Raw genomic sequence first — 24892 nt, forward strand, 5'->3', positions numbered from 1 at the left:
TGAAATTGTTTAACTTGGGGCAAACGTTTTGGGTAGCCTTCCACAAGCTTCCAACAATAAATTGGGTGAATTTTGGCCCATTCCTCCTGACAGAGCTGGTGTAACTGAGTCAGGTTTGTAGGCCTCTTTGCTTGCACACACTTTCAGTTCTGCCCACAAATTTCTATGGGATTGAGGGCTTTGTGATGGCCACTCCAATACCTTGACTGTGTTGTCCTTAAGGCATTTTGCCACAACTTTGGAAGTATGCTTGGGGTCATTGTCTATTTGGAAGACCCATTTGTGACCAAGCTTTAACTTCCTGACTGATGTCTTGAGAAGTTGCTTCAATATATCCACATACTTTTCCATCCTCATGATACCATCTATTTTGTGAAGTGCACCAGTCCCTCCTGCAGCAAAGCACCCCCACAACATGATGCTGCCACTCCCGTGCTTCACGGTTGGGATGGTGTTCTTCGGCTTGCAAGCCTCCCCCTTTTTCCTCCAAACATAATGATTGCCATTATGGCCAAACAGTTCTATATTTGTTTCATCAGACCAGAGGACATTTCTCCAAAAAGTACAATCTTTGTCCCCATATGCAGTTGCAAACCGTAGTCTGGCTTTTTTATGGCGGTTTTGGAGCAGTGACTTCTTCGTTGCTAAGTGGCCTCTTAGCTTATGTCGATATAGGACTTGTTTTACTGTGGATATAAATACTTTTGTACCTGTTTCCTCCAGCATCTTCACAAGGTCCTTTGCTGCTGTTCTGGGATTGATTTGCACTTTTCACACCAAAGTACATTTATTTCTAGCAGACAGAACGCATCTCCTTCCTGAGCGGTATGACGGGTGCCTGGTCCCATTGTAAAGGTTTTCTTCCAGGGGTGAAGGAGAGGACCAAAGTGCAGCGCGGCTAGTGTTAAACATGTTTAATACCAGAACAAGTGAAACACTACAACCAACATACAAAATAACAAATGTGTAAAATCGATACAGACCTATCTGGTGCAGAACACAAACACAGAGACAGGTAACAAACACCCACAAAACCCCAACACAAAACAAGCCTCCTATATATGAGTCTCAATCAGAGACAACGACTACCATCTGTCTCTGATTGAGAACCCGCACTAGGCTGACATAGAAACAGACAAACTAGACACACAACATAGAATTCCCACCCAGCTCACGTCCTGACCAACTAAACACATACAAAACAACAGAAAACAGGTCAGGAACGTGACAGAACCCCCCCCCCTCAAGGTGCGAACTCCGGGCGCACCCCTAAAACTCAAGGGGAGGGTCTGGGTGGGCATCTGTCCGCGGTGGCGGCTCCGGCGGTGGACGAGGGCACCACTCCACCATTGTCTTTGTCCACCTCCTTAGCGTCCCTTGAGTGGCGACCCTCGCCCCCGACCATGGTCCAGGAACCTTCACCAACTCCCCTCTACAATAGAGGAGACAACTCAGGACAGAGAGGTAGATCAGGACAGAGAGGTAGCTCAGGACAGAGGGACAACTCCGGACTAGTGGCAGCTCCGGACTGAGTGGCAGCTCCGGACTGAGTGGCAGCTCTGGACTGAGTGGCAGCTCCGGACTGAGTGGCAGCTCCGGACTGAGTGGCAGCTCCGGGCTGAGTGGCAGCTCATGACTGGAGGGCAGCTCATGACTGGAGGGCAGCTCATGACTGGAGGGCAGCTCATGACTGGAGGGCAGCTCATGACTGGAGGGCAGCTCATGACTATAGGGCAGCTCATGACTGGAGGGCAGCTCATGACTGGAGGGCAGCTCATGACTGGAGGGCAGCTCATGACTGGCTGGCGTCTCTGGCAGCTCCTGACTGGCTGGCGTCTCTGGCAGCTCCTGACTGGCTGGCGGCTCTGGCAGCTCCTGACTGGCTGGCGGCTCTGGCAGCTCCTGACTGGCTGGCGGCTCTGGCAGCTCCTGACTGGCTGGCGGCTCTGGCAGCTCCTGACTGGCTGGCGGCTCTGGCAGCTCCTGACTGGCTGGCGGCTCTGGCAGCTCCTCACTGGCTGGCGGCTCTGGCAGCTCCTCACTGGCTGGCGGCTCTGGCAGCTCCTGACTGACGGACGGCTCTAGCGGCTCGGGACAGACGGGCGGCTCTAATGGCTCGTGGCAGACGGGCGGCTCTAATGGCTCGTGGCAGACGGATGACTCAGATGGCTCGTGGCAGACGGATGACTCAGATGGCGCTGGGCAGACAGATGGCTCAGACGGCGCTGGGCAGACGGATGGCTCAGATGGCGCTGGGCAGACGGATGGCTCAGATGGCGCTGGGCAGACGGATGGATCAGATGGCGCTGGGCAGACGGATGGCTCAGACGGCGCTGGGCAGACGGATGGCTCAGACGGTGTTGGGCAGACGGACAGTTCAGACGGCGTTGGGCAGACGGGTAGTTCAGGCGCCGCTGGGCAGACGGGCAGTTCAGGCACCGCTGGGCAGACGGCAGACTCTGGCCGGCTGAGACGCACTATAGGCCTGATGCGTGGTGCCGGAACTGGAGGTCACGCACCTCAGGGCGAGTGCGGGGAGGAGGAACAGGGCTCTGGAGATGCACTGGAAGCCTGGTGCGTGGTGTAGGCACTGGTGGTACTGGGCTGGGGCGGGAAGGTGGCGCCGGATATACCGGACCGTGAAGGAGGACACGCGCTCTTGAGCACCGAGCCTCCCCAACCTTACCAGGTGTAATGGTCCCCGTAGCCCTGCCAGTGCGGCGAGGTGGAACAACCCTCACTGGGCTATGCAGGCGAACCGGGGACACCACCTGTAAGGCTGGTGCCATGTACGCCGGCCCGAGGAGACGTACTGGAGGCCAGATACGTTGGGCCGGCTTCATGACATCCAGCTCGATGCCCAACCTAGCCCTCCCAGTGCGGCAAGGTGGAATAGCCCGCACTGGGCTAATCACGCGTACTGGGGACACTGTGCGCTTTACCGCATAACACGGTGTCTGACCAGTACGACGCCCTCTTACTCCACGGTAAGCCCGGGGAGTTGGCTCAGGTATCCAACCTGGCTTCGCCACACTCCCCTTTAGCCCCCCCCCCCCCCCCCCAATAAATTTTTGGGTGAGCCTCTCGGGCTTCCAGCCTCTCTTACGTGCTGCCTCCTCAATCCACCGCTCCTGGGCTGTGGCTGCCTCCTTCTCCTCCCGAGAGCGGCGATTCTCTCCCACCTTTGCCCAGGGTCCTTTTCCGTTTATGATTTCCTCCCATGACCATTCCTCCTGGTACCGCTGCTGCTGTTGCTGCTGCCCGTTGCCACGCTGCTTGGTCCGGGTTTGGTGGGTGTTTCTGTAAAGGTTTTCTTCCAGGGGTGAAGGAGAGGACCAAAGTGCAGCGCGGCTAGTGTTAAACATGTTTAATACCAGAACAAGTGAAACACTACAACCAACATACAAAATAACAAATGTGCAAAACCGATACAGGCCTATCTGGTGCAGAACACAAACACAGACACAGGTAACAAACACCCACAAAACCCCAACACAAAACAAGCCTCCTATATATGAGTCTCAATCAGAGACAACGACTACCATCTGTCTCTGATTGAGAACCCACACTAGGCTGACATAGAAACAGACAAACTAGACACACAACATAGAATTCCCACCCAGCTCACGTCCTGACCAATTAAACACATACAAAACAACAGATAACAGGTCAGGAACGTGACACCCATGGTGTGTACACTTGCGTACTATTGTTTGTACAGAGGAACATGGTACTTTCAGGCATTTGGAAATTGCTCCCAAGGATGAACCATACTTGTGGAGGTCTACAATTTTTTTCTGAGGTCTTGGCTGATTTCTTTTGATTTTCCCATGATGTCAACCAAAGAGGCACTGAGTTTGAAGGTAGGCCTTAAAATACACCCACAAGTACACCTTCAATTGACTCAAAGTATGTCAATTAGCCTATCAGAAGCTTCTAAAGCCATGAAATCATTTTCTGGAATTTTCCAAGCTCTTTAAAGGCACTGTCAACTTAGTGTATGTAAACTTCTGACTCACTGGACTTGTGATACAGGGAATTATAAGTTAAATAATCTGTCTGTGAACAATTGCTGAAAAAATTACTTGTGTCATGCACAAAGTAGATGTCCTAACCGAATTGCCAAAACTATAGTTTGTTAACAAGAAATTTGTGGAGTGGTTGAAAAACAAGTTTTAATGACTTCAACCTAAGTGTATGTAAACTTCTGACTTCAACTGTAAGTGGACATTATAAAGAGACATATTTTTTCTAATAAAACAATGGCCAGTTTGGGTCGCAGTTGCTAGCTATTTATTTAACAAGATAAAAACACAGAGCCTAACGTTACCTAGCCATCGATTAAATGCAATTATCTTCATTGTCTTTGCTTATGCCTGCCCATACCATAACCCCATCGCCACCATGGGGCACTCTGGTCACAAAGTTGACATCACCAAACCGCTCACCCACACGACGCCATACACGTGGTCTGCGGTTGTGACGACCTACTTCCAAATTCTCTAAAATGACATTGGAAGTGGCTTATGGTAGAGAAATTAACATTCAATTCTCTGGCTACAGCTCTGGTTGACATTCTGGCAGTCAGCATCCCAATTGCACACTCCTTCAAAACTTGAGACATCTGTGGCATTGTGTTGTGTGACAAAACTGCACATTTTAGTGGCCTTTTATTGTCCCCAGCACAAGGTGCACCTGTGTACTGATCATGCTGTTTAATCGGTTTCTTGATATGCCACACTTGTCAGGTGGGTGGATTATCTTGGCAAAGGAGAAATACTTACAACCATGGATGTCAACAAATCTGTGCACAACATTTGATATAAGCTTTTTGTATGGAGTATGGAAAATGTTGGGTATCTTTTATTTCAGCTCATGAAACATAGGACCAACACTTTACATGTTGCGTTTATATTTTTGTTCAGTGTACATATTTGCGGAAATCTATTCAGGTGTATTCTGTGGCTTTGGCTAATGTGTACTAATGATCTAAAGTCGAGCTGTTGCTACTGCCTGTTTACACACAGTCCAGTTCAAAGTGAACGATGGCAGGCCCATGTGGCACATGGCTTCTTTGCATATAGACCGACTGTATGTCTGATTGGCTATGGAACACCGGTCTCCGTAGACTCTGGTCCTGGTCAGGACAGATGTTTTATTTGCTGCAGTGTCTATTTATTGTCCAAATGCATGGCCGCTATAGAATTTTCACAAATTACTTACTATATGTCATTCCCAAACATTCTGAGAATTTGTGAAAATGACCATATCTGTCACACCCTGACCTTAGAGATCCTTATTTATTCTCTATGTTTGGTTGGGTCAGGGTGTGACTCGGGTGGGAAAATCTATGCTTTCTATTTCTTTGTTGTTTTGCCGAGTGTGGTTCCCAATCAGAGGCAGCTGTCTATCGTTGTCTCTGATTGGGGATCATATATAAGTTGTGATTTTCCGTTTGAGTTTTGTGGGGGTGTTATTTTCTGTTTAGTGTCTGTGCCTGACGGGACTGTTTGCTTTTGTTTTTGGATTTGTTATTTTTGTTTGAGTGTTTCTTGTAAATAAATATCATGAACACTTTCCACGCTGCGCTTTGGTCCACTCTTCCTTCCACCGACGACGAGCGTTACAATATCCAAGTGCTCGCTTGTCAGAAAATGTAGTAAAAAAGAAAAAGTGTCATATTCTTTCTAGGGGTGTATGTGAACAGATTCTAATAAGATTTCATGTTGCTAAAATGCTGTCAGTTCCACTTTAAGTATATCATGAGCAGAATAGGCTCTAACAATGGGAATTCCAAATCACCCGTTGTATAAAAATACATAAAACATGATTTACCTGAGGCCCCTAGATTAATAATTATGGTAATCATAAATTCTATGATTACAGTGACGATATTGCTTCCATACAGTAGAGAACCAACCCAATAAACACAGTTGTGTAAACTAGAGTATTGTACAACGCTCACCCACCGTATGGAAAAACACAAATGACCCAATATTCAAGGCTTCCTCTCGTGCACCGCACTCATCAATAATAAGATATTTATCATTTTAATTAGATACTTTTTTTCAATAGAGAGGTTCACTGTTGGTTGTTTGGCCTGTACACTTGTACCAAAGAGCTATAGAGCCATATAGTTGATGGCTCTAACAATGTACAAGTCATATCCGGTACCGAGCTATCCATATTTCATCAAAGATCCTCATCTATAATGGAGGGGGTGCTCAGCTATGGTGAGGGCTGTTACCTGATGGGAGCGGTCTCATCGCCCTTGTCCAGCCACTCCTGAGGGGGGATGATGTACATGCACCACAGGCCCCAGTTGTAGCCGTGGGCCGCGTTGGCGTACTGCTGCACCTCGAATGTGTTGAACTTGATGTTGTCGATGGCCGGGAGGATGATCCGGGTGTGGTCCTCCTTCACCCTGGTCAGGATAGGCTCCGCCCTTAGTTAAAATAAGAGACAGACATCAGGGATGAGCTACTGTACTGTGACACTGTCATAGAATAGTTCTCAAGCACAACCATCAAACAAACATCCATCAACATATCTTTAGGTGGGTAAAACAGTAAGGAAATAAATTGAAAACATATGCCCAGCAATAAAAAAGCAGTGTTGGCTCCCTTGAGATCTTTAGCTACTATTTCCCATGTACAGGGTTGCCAGTGATCCTCAATAAAAATCCGTTCTCCAAAAGCCTGCTGTTCAACAGTGGGTCGTGCTCTAGGGTGTTGTTTGGCACATTCTGTGTCAGAGTACATCAAGCAGTGAGAAGCACTGTGTTGGTGTCCCCAGGTCATTGAAGTGGCTGGCTACAGAGTTGACGTGTTTTGTGTCCTTTCTTTCCTACTCCGTTGGCCTAAGACATGCATGCTGATACCGATAGGTAGATGGTAAGGGAATAATCCAGGGTCGCTGTCAATTATTTAGCCATACTGTCAGCCCTGGCTATATTTTGATCATCTGTCTAATGTCGGAAGGTCTGCTTCAGTACAGTTTTAGAGCAAATATCCATACCGAGAAGCATTATTCTCAATCTGACAGGAGGCTGCAATTACGACTCATAATTAAGGTAACTCTTAAAAATACCCACTCCCTTATCTCTCTCCATTCTCATCCTCTATCTCTCTCGCCACCTTTTCTTAAACTCTCTTTCCACTTCTCTCTCGCTTCCTCCCCTTTCTCTCCATTTCTTTAAAACCAAGCCCATTTATCTTCCAAAAGCAGAATTATTCTTCATCACATCAAGGTAGGAGAAAGAGTGCAGGGGAATGGATCCAAATGGAGCTATAAGTGGGTTTGCCAGTAAAAATGACTGACAGAGGCACTACTTAGTAAAAGCAATCATTTAATAACAGTGGAGTGATTGTAAAAAGCTTCCCATCTCATTGAGAAAGATTGGCATATGAGCGACCTGGGCCTCTACTTACTTTAAGGCATAATGGCAATGCTAAAAGTCTGTGTGGGAGAGGGTTTGAGTTCACCATCTGCTGTTGGAAAGTTGGGTTGTATCCAGGTAAAGAAAGGTGTTGATGAACCAAATTGTCTGACAAACATTATTTACCATATGTGTTTTGAAGTCAAACTGGAATGATGAAACATAATAATTGAAGGGTGATAAAGAATATTGCAATGCTACTTAATATTGTCAATGAACACTTTGAAATTAATTGAAAATGACTGCATAAAGATTCATTAACTCTAGGATTTGTGTACAGCCCCCCCTACCCTCCCAGTTATTTCTGAGCTATCTATTGACATTGATATGTCATTTCTCAGCCACTACTAAATATAGATTTCATTCTGCTTCGAATGAGTAGGCTGTGTTTTAATTCCATAAACAACCTTCTGTAAGCTTCGCATTGCCATGTGCCTAACATGGATAGGCAAGGATGAATACAATCTCACATGCTGAGATGTTGCTGATGGTAGATTCTGTATGCATTCTCTAACCTTGAGGACCCAGAACCCCCTTCTCCAGTACACTCCATCAGCCATTCATCTTCCCTTGTCCTTCAGAGTCTAGGGTACTGTAGCACCCCAGAGGTAGCTAGCAGCATGCTCAACACTAGCTACCTCAATAGGTACCTCAGGGATCCAAGTGTTGATGAGGGAGAAGACAAGGCGTAGAAACAATGAGGGATCAGGTTTGACTGATGATGCTTGTCATTTTCCCCCTCTGCTCTTCCTATCTTTTCATATGCACCATCACCGGGAGGGTTATTCACCGACATCTGTCCAGATTCAATCTGGTTTCATATTCAAATAGTGTTTTTTCCCTCAGCGATGACTCATGTAATATTGTGAATACATTGTGGCAATAGGTCTTGCCATTAGTTGTTATTCTAGAGCTTCTCTCATTTTATTCCTACCTTGCCTGGTTTCAAGCCTTTTTCAAGAAATGTACAGACGTTTTGGAAAAAATGATTATTGTATCTGTTGTTTATTTCCATGATTTGATTTATTGAATGTCTACATGCTACAAAATAAACAGCCTTAAAAAAACACACGCAAAACCAATTAAAAGATTGTCTAATATTACGATCAACACTGATTTTCCCAACCTAAGCAAAGTCACACATACCTGGGGTCGTGGAGCGTCATATGGTGGGATAAAAATCTGCTCAATCTCTATCTGTGTGTACTTGAGTCTACATGCCACCTTCTGAGGATGGCTCCTCTCCCTATCTGTCCTACTTTGTCCTCTGTACAGAGCCCAGAACGCAGGCCATGTGAGATTACAACTGCATTTTTCCAGATTAATGGAATTCCTGTTTGAAAAGTTTCTCAAGCACGGATTTATCAGATAATGGGATCTAGCTTCATTCACAACCATACACCCACAGAACTGCAGGCACCAAGTGCCTAAAATAGGATCACTTTCATTTGTTTGCAGGCCAAATGCAGCAGAACATGTAAATTGCCTGTGCAGAAAGTAGAGGCAATTTCATTGTGACATACTGTAGCTTCCATTTACGAGAACATTAACGCTGTGTGTGTATGTGCATTCACATTTCTGTGTGTGTTTGTTTGTGTGAGAGAGAGAGAGAAAGAGAGTGGGCATCTCAGACTTCATCGCTTCCGGTCATGTTCTAGCACAGTGATGGGCAACTTTGATGGGGCCACAAAAAAGCTGAACTCATCATGAGGAGCCACAGTGGCTCGTGGGTCTGCGTATCTACATCTGATGATCAATGGCCCCCACCCCGGTCAGTAATTCGACCATGCTTACTGCAAGTTCAGATAGCTGGCCACTTGACTAATTTACCAATCTAAACATGTGCTAATTGAGTGACTGCCGATGCACAATCAAATTTAGAAATTGCACCTTGTGTATTCTATTATTCGAACTCTCAACAGTAAGTTGAGATCCCGACTGAGTTCCTAAAAAATGTAGGGTGAAATTGGTCCGCAGGCCTAGAAAAGGTGGGCCGTGGGCCGCCAGTTGTCCATCCCTGTTCTAGCACATTAAGACTGTACACTGTGCACAGATCTTAAACTATCCAGTCTTCCGAGTTGTTTCTTTGGATAAATAATGCTTGAATCTGTAGCAAAAAGAACAATATTATATACTAATCCTGTAAAAATGACTGCTCCAGATGAAAGGTAGGGAAGGTAATTCACACTGAATTTAAAGTTACAGTGAAATAGATTTTGCCAAAATCCTGATAGATTCTTGATATTACTTTGTACGTTTTCAGTTTACCTGGTAGGTATACAGTATAGGCTTGGGGGTAAAGGCTGATTTGATAGCGCTGTTGCATTAGCAGCATAAATCTCTGTCTATTCTGTATTTTTGGATGCCTGCCTGGTGTGTGGTCTGAAGCACTCACTGTGTAAGCGTTTATACCATCCTTCTCTTTTCAAGATGGATAAACACTGAACCAAGACCAGTCAGTCAGAGCGAGGTGGAAAGAAAAGGCATGTTTCACTTTAGCTCAGAATTCAAAATAATACTTGTAGTAATAGACCTGGACAGAGCAGCAACACTGAGTTCTGTCACGGCTGTTGAAGGAACTGGACCAAGGTGCAGCGTTGTGAGCGTACATGCTTTTAATAGTCTATGTCACCAACAAAATAATAAACAATACCAAAACAAACCGTGAAGCTTAAGGCTATGTGCCATCAAACAAAGTTAACTTCCCACAAAGACAGGTGGAAAAAAGGGCTACCTAAGTATGGTTCTCAATCAGAGACAACGATAGACAGCTGCCTCAGAACCACACCCGGCCAAACACAAAGAAATAGAAAACATAGAGATAAAGAAACTAGAATGCCCACCCTAGTCACACCCTGGCCTAACCAAAATAGAGAATAAAATACTCTCTATTGCCAAGTCGTGACAGTACTGTCCGCAAAACCTGACACTAACGGGGAGGGTCCGGGTGGGCTTCCTTTACGGCGGCGGCTCTGGTGCGGGACGTAGACCCCCCTCCGCCTCTGGCTCCCCCACTTTGGTGGTGCCTCTGGTGCGGGGACGGGAATCCTCGCTGCGGGCCCCGGACTGGAAACCCTCGTTGCGGGCAGCAGACTGGGCACCCTCGCTGGGGATTCCGGACTGGAGAACGTCGCTGGAGGCTCCGAAATGGAGGCCGTCGCTGGAGGCTCCGGACTGGAGGACGCCAGCTGGAGGCTCCGGACTGGAGGCCTTCGTTGGAGGCTTAGTGCCATGACTCCTCACTGGAGGCTTCGTGCCATGGATCATCACTGGAGGCTTCGTTCCATGGATCATCACTGGAGGCTTCGTGCCATGACTCCTCACTGGAGGCTTCGTGCCATGGATCATCACTGGAGGCTTCGTGCCATGGATCATCACTGGAGGCTTCATGCCATGGATCATCACTGGAGGCTTCGTGCCATGGATCATCACTGGAGGCTTCTTGCCATGGATCATCACTGGAGGCTTCTTGCCATGGATCATCACTGGAGGCTTCGTGCCATGGATCATCACTGGAGGGGGGAGACGTATGGGCAGTCTAGTACGTTGAGCTGCCACAGGGCTCACCAGGCTGGAGAAACATACAGGAGGCCCTGCCCTTCTGGGAACAGGAACAGGATACACTGGGCCGTGGAGGCGCACTGGAGGTCTTGAGCGTAGAGCCTGCACAACCCGTCCCGGCTGGATGGTTATTTTCGCCCTGCAGATGCGGGGCGCAGGCACAGGACGCACGGGGCTGTGCAGACGCACCGGAGACACAGTGCGCAGAACCGGCGCAGGATATCCCGGGCCGTAGAGACGTACTGGCGGCCAGATGGGCTGAGCCGGCATCCTCCGACCTGGCTGGATGCCCACTCTAGCCCGGCCGATTCGGGGAGCTGGAGGTAGCGCACCGGGCCGTGCACGCGCACTGGAAACACTGTGCGCTCCAACGCATAACACGGTGCCTGACCAGTACGACGCTCGCCACGGTAAGCACGGGGAGTTGGCTCAGGCCTCCAACCTGACTCAGCCACACCCCCTGTGTGCCCCCCCCAAAACAATTTGGGGGAGCTGCCTCTCGGGCTTCCTTGCTAGCCGTGTCCCTTCGTAACGCTGCCGCTCTGCTCTTGCTGCCTCTAGTTCCTCCCGTGGATGGCGATACTCCCCAGCCTGCCTCCAGGGTCCCTTAACGTCCAGGATCTCCTCCCAAGTCCAGGAATCCTGGACACGCTGCTCCTCCTTACCACGCTGCTTGGTCCGCTGTTGGTGGTGGGAAGTTCTGTCACGGCTGTTGAAGGAATTGGACCAAGGTGCAGCGTTGTGAGCGTACATGCTTTTAATAGTCGATGTCGCCAACAAAACATTAAACAATACCAAAACAAACCGTGAAGCTCAAAGGCTATGTGCCCTAAACAAAGTCAACTTCCCACAAAGACAGGTGGAAGAAAGGGCTACCTAAGTATGGTTCTCAATCAGAGACAACGATGGACAGCTACCTCTGATTGAGAATCACACCTGGCCAAACACAAAGAACAAGTTCATTATATCCATTAAAAGCAGGAGCACCGGAACTGGCAGTGTGAATCCAGGCCCAGCCAATCAGGGTGGCTATTATTGTTTATAAATACACTGCTCAAAAAATAAAGGGAACACTTAAACAACACAATGTAACTCCAAGTCAATCACACTTCTGTGAAATCAAACTGTCCAGTTAGGAAGCAACACTGATTGACAATAAATGTCACATACTGTTGTGCAAATGGAATAGACAAAAGGTGGAAATTAGAGGCAATTAGCAAGACACCCCCAATAAAGGAGTGGTTCTGCAGGTGGTGACCACAGACCACTTCTCAGTTCCTATGCTTCCTGGCTGATGTTTTGGTCACTTTTGAATGCTGGCGGTGCTTTCACTCTAGTGGTAGCATGAGACGGAGTCTACAACCCACACAACTGGCTCAGGTAGTGCAGCTCATCCAGGATGGCACATCAATGCGAGCTGTGGCAAGAAGGTTTGCTGTGTCTGTCAGCGTAGTGTCCAGAGCATGGAGGCGCTACCAGGAGACAGGCCAGTACATCAGGAGACGTGGAGGAGGCCGTAGGAGGGCAACAACTCAGCAGCAGGACCGCTACCTCCGCCTTTGTGCAAGGAGGAGCAGGAGGAGCACTGCCAGAGCCCTGCAAAATGACCTCCATCAGGCCACAAATGTGCATGTGTCTGCTCAAACGGTCAGAAACAGACTCCATGAGGGTGGTATGAGGGCCCGACGTCCACAGGTGGGGGTTGTGCTTACAGCCCAACACCATGTAGGACGTTTGGCATTTGCCAGAGAACACCAAGATTGGAAAATTCGCCACTGGCGCCCTGTGCTCTTCACAGATGAAAGCAGGTTCACACTGAGCACATGTGACAGAGTCTGGAGACGCCGTGAAGAACGTTCTGCTGCCTGCAACATCCTCCAGCATGACCGGTTTGGCGGTGGGTCAGTCATGGTGTGGGGTGGCATTTCTTTTGGGGGCCACACAGCCCTCCATGTGCTCGCCAGAGGTAGCCTGACTGCCATTAGGTACCGATATGAGATCCTCAGACCCCCTGTGAGACCATATGCTGCTGCGGTTGGCCCTGGGTTCCTCCTAATGCAAGACAATGCTAGACCTCACGTGGCTGGAGTGTGTCAGCAGTTCCTGCAAGAGGAAGGCATTGATGCTATGGACTGGCCCACCCGTTCCCCAGACCTGAATCCAATTGAGCACATCTGGGACTTCATGTCTCGCTCCATCCACCAACGCCACGTTGCACCACAGACTGTCCAGGAGTTGGAGGATGCTTTTGTCCAGGTCTGGGAGGAGATCCCTCAGGAGACCATCCGCCACCTCATCAGGAGCATGCCCAGGCGTTGTAGGGAGGTCATACAGGCATGTGGAGGCCACACACACTACTGAGCCTCATTTTGACTTGTTTTAAGGACATTACATCAAAGTTGGATCAGCCTGTAGTGTGGTTTTCCACTTTAATTTTGAGTGTGACTCCAAATCCAGACCTCCATGGGTTGATAAATTTGATTTCCATTGATAATTTTTGGGTGATTTTGTTGTCAGCACATTCAACTATGTAAAGAAAAAAGTATTTAATAAGAATATTTCATTCATTCAGATCTAGGATGTGTTATTTTAGTGTTCCCTTTATTTTTTTGAGCAGTGTATTTTCGTTGTAGCCTATTCGCCAATAATGCAATAGGTCCACTTGATTCAGCTGCCCTGAATGCCCTGCATTCCCATTTTAAACCATTTTATTAGTGTGAAGATACCACCTCTGCCTACCCGGTGGGCCCAGAGAGCTCATTCAACACTTGTAGAAATCATCTCTCTCCCTCCATCATCTCTCTCCCTCCATCCGACTGACCATCAGTCCAGTGAGATACAGGTCATTTCAATGTATGCTACAACAACTGACCTATTACCAGTGTCATCATATAGCCTAGCTTGACACTCTAGTTTTGAAATATAAGGGTTATTTATATTAAGGGGAAGGCCTACATGGAGAAAAACAGACCTCTCTTATATGAAATTAGGCAAATTAATTTAACAATATCTATTTCCAGTCAATAGCCTATCATTTTTAGGAATGTAATCTAATTGGAAATAGAATTTAGCTCTGTGCTTCTCCACCCATGCACTATAGTTAGGCCCTATAGACTATTAATCATTTAATTGATATCACACAATACATTGTAGGAGCACTTGATCTCCTGCACCCAGCAGAGAATTGCATTGTGACTCAGAAAGTGATCTCGACTAAGAAAATGTTGGTGACCACTGTTCTAGTCTATATAGGTTATGGAATATTATTATGTGTATTAGAATACTGTTATAATTTACCTTTCCTTTGATGGTGTTTAATATACAGGGCCTGGTTTCACACTGCCAGTTCCGGTGCTCCTGCTTTTAATGGATATAATGAACTTGTCACGCCCTGGTCATAGAGAGGCTTTTATTCTCTATTTTGGTTAGGCCAGGGTGTGACTAGGGTGGGCATTCTAGTTTCTACTTTGATTGGACTGCTCCCGAGCGGCGCAGCGCTCTAAAGCACTACATCTCAGTGCTTGAGGCATCACTACAGACACCCTGGTTCGAATCCAGTCTGTATCACAACCGGCCGTGATTGGGAGTCCCATAGGGCGGCGCACAATTGGCCCAGCGTTGTCCGAGTTTGGCCAGTATAGGCTGTTATTGTAAATAAGAATTTGTTCTTAACTGACTTGCCTAGTTAAATAAAAACTAAATGGTTACATTTGTGGCCGCCTACCCTACTATCTCCTGGTCTCTGAGACAGTGATCTGAGAGATTGCCAAGCCTATTAGGATTATTACTGTTATATCATGGCATTATATTCTAGTCTCATAGTCTATTAATTAAGCTATAGGACTCTAGTTTATTATGTGTAGGTCTATGTGAGTCATGGATTTACATAGGCCTACAAGACTCTTTGATCTGTAATGTAAAATCACATGTTAGATTGTTTGTTGTGTGCGATTGATTACAGTAGGGTATAGGGTAGGTAATGTTTTTATGATAATTTAATGATGATTTGAGTGCCTACATTTTGTCCCACAAACGTTTTTGCTGGCTGTGCCATTAACAGATTTCTGCCTATGCCACTGATTTAAAAGTGATTAATTTCCAAGCTTTGAGAAATATGTCAGATTACTTTTTAATTGTTTCGCACATTTAACTACATGGGATAAGGTCTGTGTGTTGCCATCTATCCCATTTCCTTTGTTTGGAAAACAAATGGTAAGTTCACAAATTTGTCTAAGATAAGCACCTAATTGAATTCTGTTTAAATATATAAAACGTTTCTGAACTACGAATGCAACGAATGCAAAGCACACAATCTAAACCAGTTGAGAGGTCCTTGGAAGAGGATGGAACAGTCATATTGCTATTTTCTCTTTTATTGGTCCTATTTTCCATTCCCTGACCTCAATCTGAATCCTGGGAAACGGTGGGATCACAAGGTGTATCAGCATCACAGCACCATCAAAGCGTGGAGTTGTGAGCCGTGCATTTCATTACAGCCATGCAGCCAACATCCACAACCTCTAATCTCCCCCACACACTCAGCAGGCACACATACACACATAGCGTTCGCGTGAACTATTCATTAATAACCTGAGATTGCAATGGTGCAGAATAAAAAAATAAACAATATCAATTTATATGAGGCGAGTGAGTTCAGAGTTCAAGAGGTGTGGATGCTTATTACAACCCTGCTGTATTTGCACCACATTAATTGTATTTACTGAACAGAAAAATGGAGCTTAGTGGGATTAGAATGTTCGCCTCGGAATGAATGACCCTGTTTCTCAGCCTTGGATGTATAGTTGTACTGGAATTGCTTCAGAGGGAGGAAATGGATTGTTCACATATTTAGATGACACAAAATAATGCAATGATATCCTGTAAAACTGAATGTAAATATGTTCCATCCATTCCATTTGTGAAAACTATTCACGTGAGAACTATCCACACTTAAATAAAACAAGTATGATGCAATTATATCTAACTATCCTATACATCCAAACATGTGTATAATCAATTGCATACTGGACTCAATCATGGACACTCTTACTGACAGTTGTGGCTGCTTTGCGTGATGTATTGTTGTCTCTACCTTTGTGCTGTTGTCTGTGCCCAATAATGTTTGTACCATGTTTTGTGCTGCTACCATGTTGTGTTGATACCATGTTGTTGTCATGTGTTGCTGCCTTGCTATGTTGTCTTAGGTCTCTCTTTTTGTAGTGTTGTCTCTCTTGTCGTGATATGTGTTTTGTCCGATATATATACTGTATATAGATTTATTTATTTTATTCCAGGCCCCCGTCCCCGCAGTAGGCCTTTTCCCTTTTGGTAGGCCGTCGTTGTAAATAAGAATTTGTTCTTAACTGACTTGCCCAATTAAATAAAAAAATAAAATACAAAGGGTAAGCAATATCAGCTAGACAGCTTCTTGGCTTCAGAATGCCAGCAGGTTCACTTGGATCAGCAAACTGGATGCCTGGGTATGCACTGGTAGTTTTTACAAGGTCATTCACTGTGTCTCATGACAAAAAGGCAGGGGAACAATCCATCTCACTTATTACTGTAGTATGTGCCATATTGCATAGTCATATGATGATGAATACAGGGGCTTGTGACTATAATGAATGGACACATCTAAGGCTGCGCGCTAGCAGAACAATACACCACATACATTCAACAAATTTGTAATGTTTTTTCCCCCCTATTCCCACTGAAATATAATCTATTATACTCAGATCTGTGCACACATACTGTATAAGCACACTCACAGTTGAAGTGGGGAAAAATGGACTGTATGCAACACAAAACCTGTTTCCTACAAGAATGTAGTGGCTGATGCTTTTCATCTCATATACAGTATCTCTATGTTTTTTTAACATACCACAGCTTCTTCGATAGAATCAGTGGAATCCAAGTGCACAGCTGTACTTTTCAGAAATATAGACTCATGCAAAGCAAATGCACGGCTGCTGCATCGAACAGAAGCCACGCTTTAAATGTAGAGTGTGAGTGTATGCGTGCGTGCGGCGTGAGTCATGAAGGCAGCAAGTGAGCTAACTCAAAGGATCATTTTGATAGATCCCTGCATGTAAAACAGGGGAGCGAACATCAGAAACAATGAGGGTGGACCCGTGGAGGTGAAAGGATGGTGAGTGGGCGGAAAAGCACATCCATTTTTTAACAGGAGCAGATGGGGAAACAGATGAGGGAACCACCAGGGTATCAATTATCATCACCCACTCCAACTCCTGATGACACCAACCAACTCCCCGATGTAGCTGGCTGACTGGCAGAGACACCCTGTGGGTTTGGAATGTCCATTAAGTTCTCACTAAAAGTACTCCTGGGCGAGAATCAAGGTACATGAGATCCTCCTTTGCCCAGAGGTCAAAAAGATGACAGTGATGAATGATTAGCGGGTCAGATCACAGTAGATGGACTGTCTGTGGCAATATGTGATTTGGTTTGATTTTGTATGATACTATCTGTGCTCATATTTGTGTATGTCTTTTTCAGTTGTATGCTGTTTATTATAGTCAAATCTGTGTTGGAATCACACAGTTGTTTATTCATAATTAGTGAGGAGGAGACCAGGACTTTTTCCTGACCACGTGACCTGACTTGGTAAATCTAGTCAGACCACGTGACCTGACTTGGTAAATCTAGTCAGACCACGTGACCTGACTTGGTAAATCTAGTCAGACCACGTGACCTGACTTGGTAAATCTAGTCAGACCACGTGACCTGACTTGGTAAATCTAGTCAGACCACGTGACCTGACTTGGTAAATCTAGTCAGACCACGTGACCTGACTTGGTAAATCTAGTCAGACCACGTGACCTGACTTGATAAATCTAGTCAGACCACGTGACCTGACTTGGTAAATCTAGTTAGACCACGTGACCTGACTTGGTAAATCTAGTCAGACCACGTGACCTGACTTGGTAAATCTAGTCAGACCACGTGACCTGACTTGGTAAATCTAGGCCCTAGATTTTCATGTTACAGTCAAACTCTATGCTTTATTCATAACACAATAGAATTCAATACTCTTGAACAAGATATTTAACCACAATTTTATTGAAGCGATAAGTAAATATATTCTGCAAATATTTGTTGTCTTCTCTTCCCTTTCTGGCTGATGTTTCAGTTATGAAGCAGCGGTGGTATCTTGTTAGGTGAAGTGCTTGAGCTACAGCCAAGGAGGCAGACAAACAACTTATTACCCAAACCTTTGGTTCCAGCCCTCCCCCAGCTTCCCCCCAGCTTCCCCAGGAACACACCACACACTCTACGTCTTGAAAAGGATGACAGGCTCAAATTATGTGCCAATTACAAGGCGCTTGAGTAACTTGTTTGGTGGTAAGCATAGGTGCCAGCCAGACATTGGGTTGAGACCCCCTTAAGTAATTTCCATCATGCTTATAACACTAAAGCCTAAGGCCGGAGGAGGGTGAAAAAATGTGGCAAAAACAACATTTAATCTGTTATCTCTTATTTCATTGTCCCACCACTGTAAAAACAAGGCTTAGGCTTATTTCAGCGACTTACCCTACAGTACGGTGCAGGTAACATAATTGAAACTCAAACAGTGTCTTTTCTATTGGCCATTAGTCACAGTTCAGAAGTGATGAGTTTGAACCTCAGGAAAAGCTTATTAACTGTTCTAACTAATTCAAAATGGAGGTCATGTTCCCTGAATGTGCTGGCTCAGTAACAATTCCTCATAGCGTAAGCACAGTTTAGCTGAGGCTTAATCAAAATGCTTGAGGGGCGACCCGCATATGTAATATACGATTATGTAGGGCTACAACCATTGCACTCTAACATGAACCCCAAGAGTAAAAAGGACAATGAGGAGATACTGTATGAAGATGAAGCACAGTTCTTACCAGGCAGTGTTGAACTCTACATGGGCATCAAAGAAACCTACGACCGGGGCGGTTGCAGCATTCCAACCGTGTATCCTGGCTCGGATCAGGCCTTCCCTCTTACTGTTGCGGACGATCTTCACCAGACCTGGGTAACGCTTGTTCACATACTGGTCCAGATTGAACTTCAGCTCCACTGGAAAAACAAGAGAACGTGAATCAGTTATTTTGGATAACAGAAACACTGACAAGTATTGACTTCACTGCAAATGGGCCTGTAAGTAAGAACTTCATGGTAAGGTCTGCACCTGTTGTATTCTGCGTATGTGACAAATAACATTTTATTTTAACATTTTATTTGAAATGAATAGCTTGCAGAAAGTGTTGAATCTGGTATACAACAATACACTTGTTATTCTGAAAAGAATGGGGTTATGAATTGTCCCAAGAACAACAGAGCTCAGCATCATGAGTTACATGGAGTAAGTAAAACTAGAGCGACCCAGCACAACACAGATTACCTTATTCTTTCTGTACTGTAAAAACCTTATCTCCCTCTCTACTCCCTCTCTACTCCTTACTCTACTCCAAGGGATGAGCCTAGCTTTCTTTCCGTGTCACTGTCATCCCTGGAAATAAAGGCTGTGAGGTAAACAAGCAATTCCACAAATGGCAGACTAACTGACTGACTGAGCCCAATGTAATGTTTGTGGAGGATTGACAAGTGTTTGAGGTTCTCCCATCAGGTTGCTAAGTACTCGACTTTCTATGGGAGGGAGAGAAAGAATAATAAGGGCAATTGGCGTGCACAGTTTTATAACGGAGCAGACGCCTGGGGCAGACGCCTGGGGCAGACGCCTGGGGCAGACGCCTGGGGCAGACGCCTGGAGCAGACGCCTGGAGCAGACGCCTGGAGCAGACGCCTGGAGCAGACGCCTGGAGCAGACGCCTGCTCTGCACATAAATCAACCACTGAAAGAACCCCAGGGCTAATAACAAATAAAATGTTATTTGAGGTTGACATTGAAAATGGTTAAGGTTAAGAATAGGGAAAAGGTTAGGTCAGGGTTATGGTTTGGTTAATGGTAGGGGTGAAGGTTACTAACCGTGACAGTAGGGTGCATGTCTCTGTCTCTGTGCCTGCCTGTTGGCTTATGTGAGTGTGTAGACGCATTTATGTTTGTTTACTTGAAAGGTTTGTGACCTATGTGCAAGCTGTGGCTACACAGATGCAGCTAAAAGATGATGAAACCCAACAGAGTGCAATAATTGCATGGCTGTTTTGCTGGGAGGGAGAAATGTTAAAGGATCCCCTCTGGTGCACAGCAAATAAATAGAAAGTTGGAATGCATCGGCAGCACCGGAGAATTATGGACCAAGGAATAGGTTTTAAAGGGATTGACAGTGCAAAACAGAAAATATGAGTTTTAATTTAATAGCCCCCACGACATGCAACTGTTCAGGGAAGTCAGGAACCAATACAAGCAGTCAGTCAGGAAAGCAAAGGCTAGCTTTTTCAGACAGAAATTTGCATCCTGTAGCTCTAACTCCAAAAAGTTTTGGGACATTGTAAAGTCCATGGAGAACAAGAGCACCTCTTCCCAGCTGCCCACTGCACTGAGGCTAGGTAACATGGTGACCACCGATAAATACATGATCATCGAAAATTTCAATAAGCATTTCTCTACGGCCGGCCATGCTTTCCTCCTGGCTACCCCAACCCCGGCCAACAGCTTCTGCCCCCCCCCGCAGCTACTTGCCCAAGCCTCCCCAGCTTCTCCTTCACCCAAAACCAGATAGCAGATGTTCTGAGAGAGTTGCTAAACCTGGACCCGTACAAATCAGCTGGGCTAGACAATCTGGACCCTCTCTTTCTAAAATTATCCACCTCCATTGTTGCAACCCCTATTACAAGTCTGTTCAACCTCTCTTTCGTATCGTCCGAGATCCCAAAAGATTGGAAAGCTGCCACGGTCATCCCCCTCTTCAAATGGGGTGACACTCTAGACGCAAACTGTTATCGACCTATATCCATCCTGCCCTGCCTCTCTAAAGTCTTCGAAAGCCAAGTTAATAAACAGATCACTGACCATTTCGAATCCCACCGTACCTTCTCCGCTGTGCAATCTGGTTTCCGATCTGGTCACGGGTGCACCTCAGCCACGCTCAAGGTACTAAACGATATCATAACCAACATCGATAAAAGACAGTACTGTGCAGCCATATTCATCGACCTGGCCAAGGCTTTCGACTCTGTCAATCACCGTATTCTTATCTTTAGACTCAATAGCCTTGGTTTCTCAAATGACTGCCTCGCCTGGTTCACCAACTACTTCACAGACAGAGTCCAGGATGTCAAATCGGAGGGCCTGTTGTCCGGACCTCTGATTTGTCTCTATGGGGGTACCACAGGGTTCAATTCTCAGGCTGACTCTCTTCTCTGTATATATCAATGATGTCGCTCTTGCTGCGGGTGATTCCCTGATCCACCGCTACGCAGACGACACCATTCTGTATACTTCTGGCCCTTCTTTGGACACTGTGTTAACTAACCTCCAAATGAGCTTCGATGCCCTACAACACTCCTTCCGTGGCCTCCAACTGCTCTTAAACGCTAGTAAAACCAAATGCATGCTTTTCAACCGTTCGCTGCCCGCACCCACCCGCCTGCCCGACTAGCATCACCACCCTGGACGGTTCCGACCTAGAATATGTGGACAACTACAAACACCTAGGTGTCTAGCTAGACTGTAAACTCTCCTTCCAGACTCATATTAAACATCTCCAATCCAAAATCGGCTTTCTATTTCGCAACAAAGCCTCCTTCACTCACGCCGCCAAACTTACCCTGGTAAAACTGACAATCCTACCAATCCTCGACTTCGGCGATGTCATCTACAAAATAGCTTCCAACACTCTACTCAGCAAACAGGATGCAGCCCCTTATACCACACACCACTGACCTGTATGCACTCGTTGGCTGGCCCTCGCTACATATTCGTCGCCAGACACACTGGCTCCAGGTCATCTATAAGTCTATGCTAGGTAAAGCTCCGCCTTGTCTCAGCTCACTGGTCACGATAACAACATCCACCCGTAGCACGCGCTCCAGCAGGTATATCTCACTGGTCATCTCCAAAGCCGCCTTTCCTTCCAGTTCTCTGCCGCCAGTGACGGGAACGAATTGCAAAAATCGCTGAAGCTGGAGACTTAAATTTCCCTCACTAACTTTAAACATTAGCTATCTGTACATAGTCCATCTGTAAATAGCCCATCCAATCTACCTACCTCATCCCCATATTGTTTTTATTTACTTTTCTGCTCTTTTGCACACCAGTACCTCTACTTGTACATCATCATCTGCTCATTTATCACTCCAGTGTTAATCTGCTAAATTGTAATTACTTCGCTACTATGGACTATTTATTTCCTACCTCCTCACGCCATTTGCACACACTGTATATAGACTCTTTTTTTCTATTGTGTTATTGACTGTACGCTTGTTTATTCCATGTGTAACTCTGTGTTGTTGTTTGTCTCACACTGCTTTGCTTTATCTTGGCCAGTGTCACGGACGTTGAAGGAGGAGGACCAAGGTGAAGCGTGGTGAGCTTACATTTTCTTTTATTTAATCAAAATGGCGCTGAACAAAACAATAAACACTACAAAAACAAACCGTGAAGCTCAAAGGCTATGTGCTAAACAAAGGCAACTTCCCACAAAGACAGGTGGAAAAAAGGGCTACCTAAGTATGGTTCTCATTCAGAGACAACGATAGACAGCTGCCTCTGATTGAGAACCACACCCGGCCAAACACAAAGAAATAGAAAACATAGAAATAAAGAAACTAGAATGCCCACCCTCGTCACACCCTGGCCTAACCAAAATAGAAAATAAAAGCCTCTCTATGGCCAGGGCGTGACAGCCAGGTCACAGTTGTAAATGAGAACTAGTTCTCAACTAGCTTACCTGGTTAAATAAAGGTTAAATAAAAAATTTAATTAAATAAACATTTGAAGCATGAAATTCACACATATTGCACCGTACAGGTAGCCATAGGATTTCAGGGTGGTAATGGTAAGGTAGTGAGAACATGCCGAGCGTTAGGCAGGTAGCCTAGCAGTTAAGAGTGTTGGACCAGTAACCGAAAGGTCACTGGTTTGAATCCCCAAGCTGGCAAGGTGGAAAAATCTGCCATTCTTCCCTTGAGCAAGGCAGTTAACACACAACATGAACTGCTCTCCAGGTGTCAATGATGTTGATTAATGCAGCCCCCTGCACCTCTCTGATTCAGAGGGGTTGGGTTAAATGCAGAAGACACATTTTGGTTGAATACATTCAGTTATGCAACTGACTAGGTATACCCCTTTCTTTGCTATAGATTTGAATTCCAACAGGCTCATTAAACCGTTTACATCTAATACTTTGTGAGCTGGAACAATGAATGAATGTTTGGGACTGTTACTGTATGGTATACACAGCTAGACTAAACCCTGATCAAGTAGAACATGCATTTAGCTCCCCCGACCGCCCAGCTATGGCTAAGGAGCAACCCTGAAAAGAAACCTCTCAGCAACCAATAAATGTCCCAGCTAAAGGATGTGTCAGAGAGACAAGAAAAGCATGTTCCCTGTGTGTGACTCATTATGCCACTGTGCTGTGCCTCAAGTAGCCAAGCCTGCATGTTAATAGTCTAATGTCACTGGAGAGAATAGCTTCTACATGTGCACACATAACCTTCCCCAATCACAACCATTAAACAATGGGGTATTCAGAGAGGGGAGAGTAAGTGGGTTGGTATTTTGACGCAGCGGCTGCCATTTGTGCCTACCTCGTTTGGTTTAAATGGTTGCCTATTGCCTCTATGGGGACAGTAGGCATGTGCCAATGTTGACTCTTACTTGGTCCTCTTTCAAGATGTTATTTATGCGCCTCCTCTCTGCGCCAGCCTGGGGACGCTGGGACTAAGCCCAACTCCATGCCAAGTGATGGAGGGCCAAGTGTCGGTTGGAATCTAGTTCATTGTCCCTGTCCACTGAAACAGGCAGGCTTCTGGGAGTCGTGGCTGAGCAGGGCTGGCTGCCATGGGGCGTGCAGGTGTGTGGAAGCAACCAAAACCTCACGCAGACCAAATCACAGTGGAGGTTTTTTTTCTGGTTATTTTTAAACTCACTAACAGTGTTCAAGAGCACACCCCAGAGGGTTCATCATCCCTCTCTCCCGCTCTCTACTTTTCCCTCGTTCATTCTCCTCTCTTCTCTGAACACACACACATATACACAGACAGACAGACAGACAGACAGACAGACAGACAGACAGACAGACAGACAGACAGACAGACAGAATCCCACTTAAATTGGACATGTATTTATTGTTAAGAAACTTGACTAGTTTGTTTTATAGGGGAATTGACACCTCTGGCACTTTTCCCACACACAAACAGATGCAATTCTTGTTTGTGACACCACCCTCCACTTTTAAAGAGACAAACATGAATTGGAGAAGTAATGTTTGTGGAGCAATAAGCCAAAACAAAATGCAGTAACACAGAGATTGTGGTTCTTCTAATGAAATATTGGAAACAATCTAGTTGAATCTTCTGGTTTTGCTTGCTCTTTAATATCTAGGTCGGCAGACAGTAGCAGCACTGTAACAAATGCTGATGTAAAATGGGCTTTATAAATTCAATTGATTGATTGATTGATTGAGTACAGCCACAAGGAATGAACAGTTAGATGGTTATACTGAAGAAGCATCTAGACTAGAAGTCTTACCACTGTCACTGTTGTCGTCCACCAGGATGATCTCCTTGAGAAGGTGTGCAGGGGTGTGGTTGACCACGCTGTGGACGGACCGCAAGATGACCGACAAGGCCTCATTCACAAAGATGAACACCACTGAGATCTGAGGGAGGTCCTCTGGGTAGGTCAACTGCTTGCACCTGTAATGAAACAAATCAGACCGTTTTAGAATTATGGAACACAATTCAGGATTTGGAGAGTGAAACGGTCAAAGTGAGCTG

At 45.9% G+C, this 24892-nt stretch overlaps 1 protein-coding gene across 1 annotated transcript in view; it reads right to left on the minus strand.

The window, feature by feature from the left end:
• Positions 1–24892, minus strand: part of galnt9 (polypeptide N-acetylgalactosaminyltransferase 9) — a 150088-nt gene that overhangs the window by 79588 nt on the left and 45608 nt on the right. The window contains exons 3-5 of the mRNA XM_055887322.1: positions 24645–24811; positions 18892–19066; positions 6248–6445 (exon numbers count right to left, since the gene is read on the minus strand). Of these exons, the coding sequence (XP_055743297.1) occupies positions 6248–6445; positions 18892–19066; positions 24645–24811 (540 nt within the window). The remainder of the gene's footprint in view (positions 1–6247; positions 6446–18891; positions 19067–24644; positions 24812–24892) is intronic.

This window comes from Salvelinus fontinalis, chromosome 28, assembly GCF_029448725.1.
Source record: "Salvelinus fontinalis isolate EN_2023a chromosome 28, ASM2944872v1, whole genome shotgun sequence".
Classification (NCBI taxonomy): Eukaryota; Metazoa; Chordata; class Actinopteri; order Salmoniformes; family Salmonidae; genus Salvelinus; species Salvelinus fontinalis.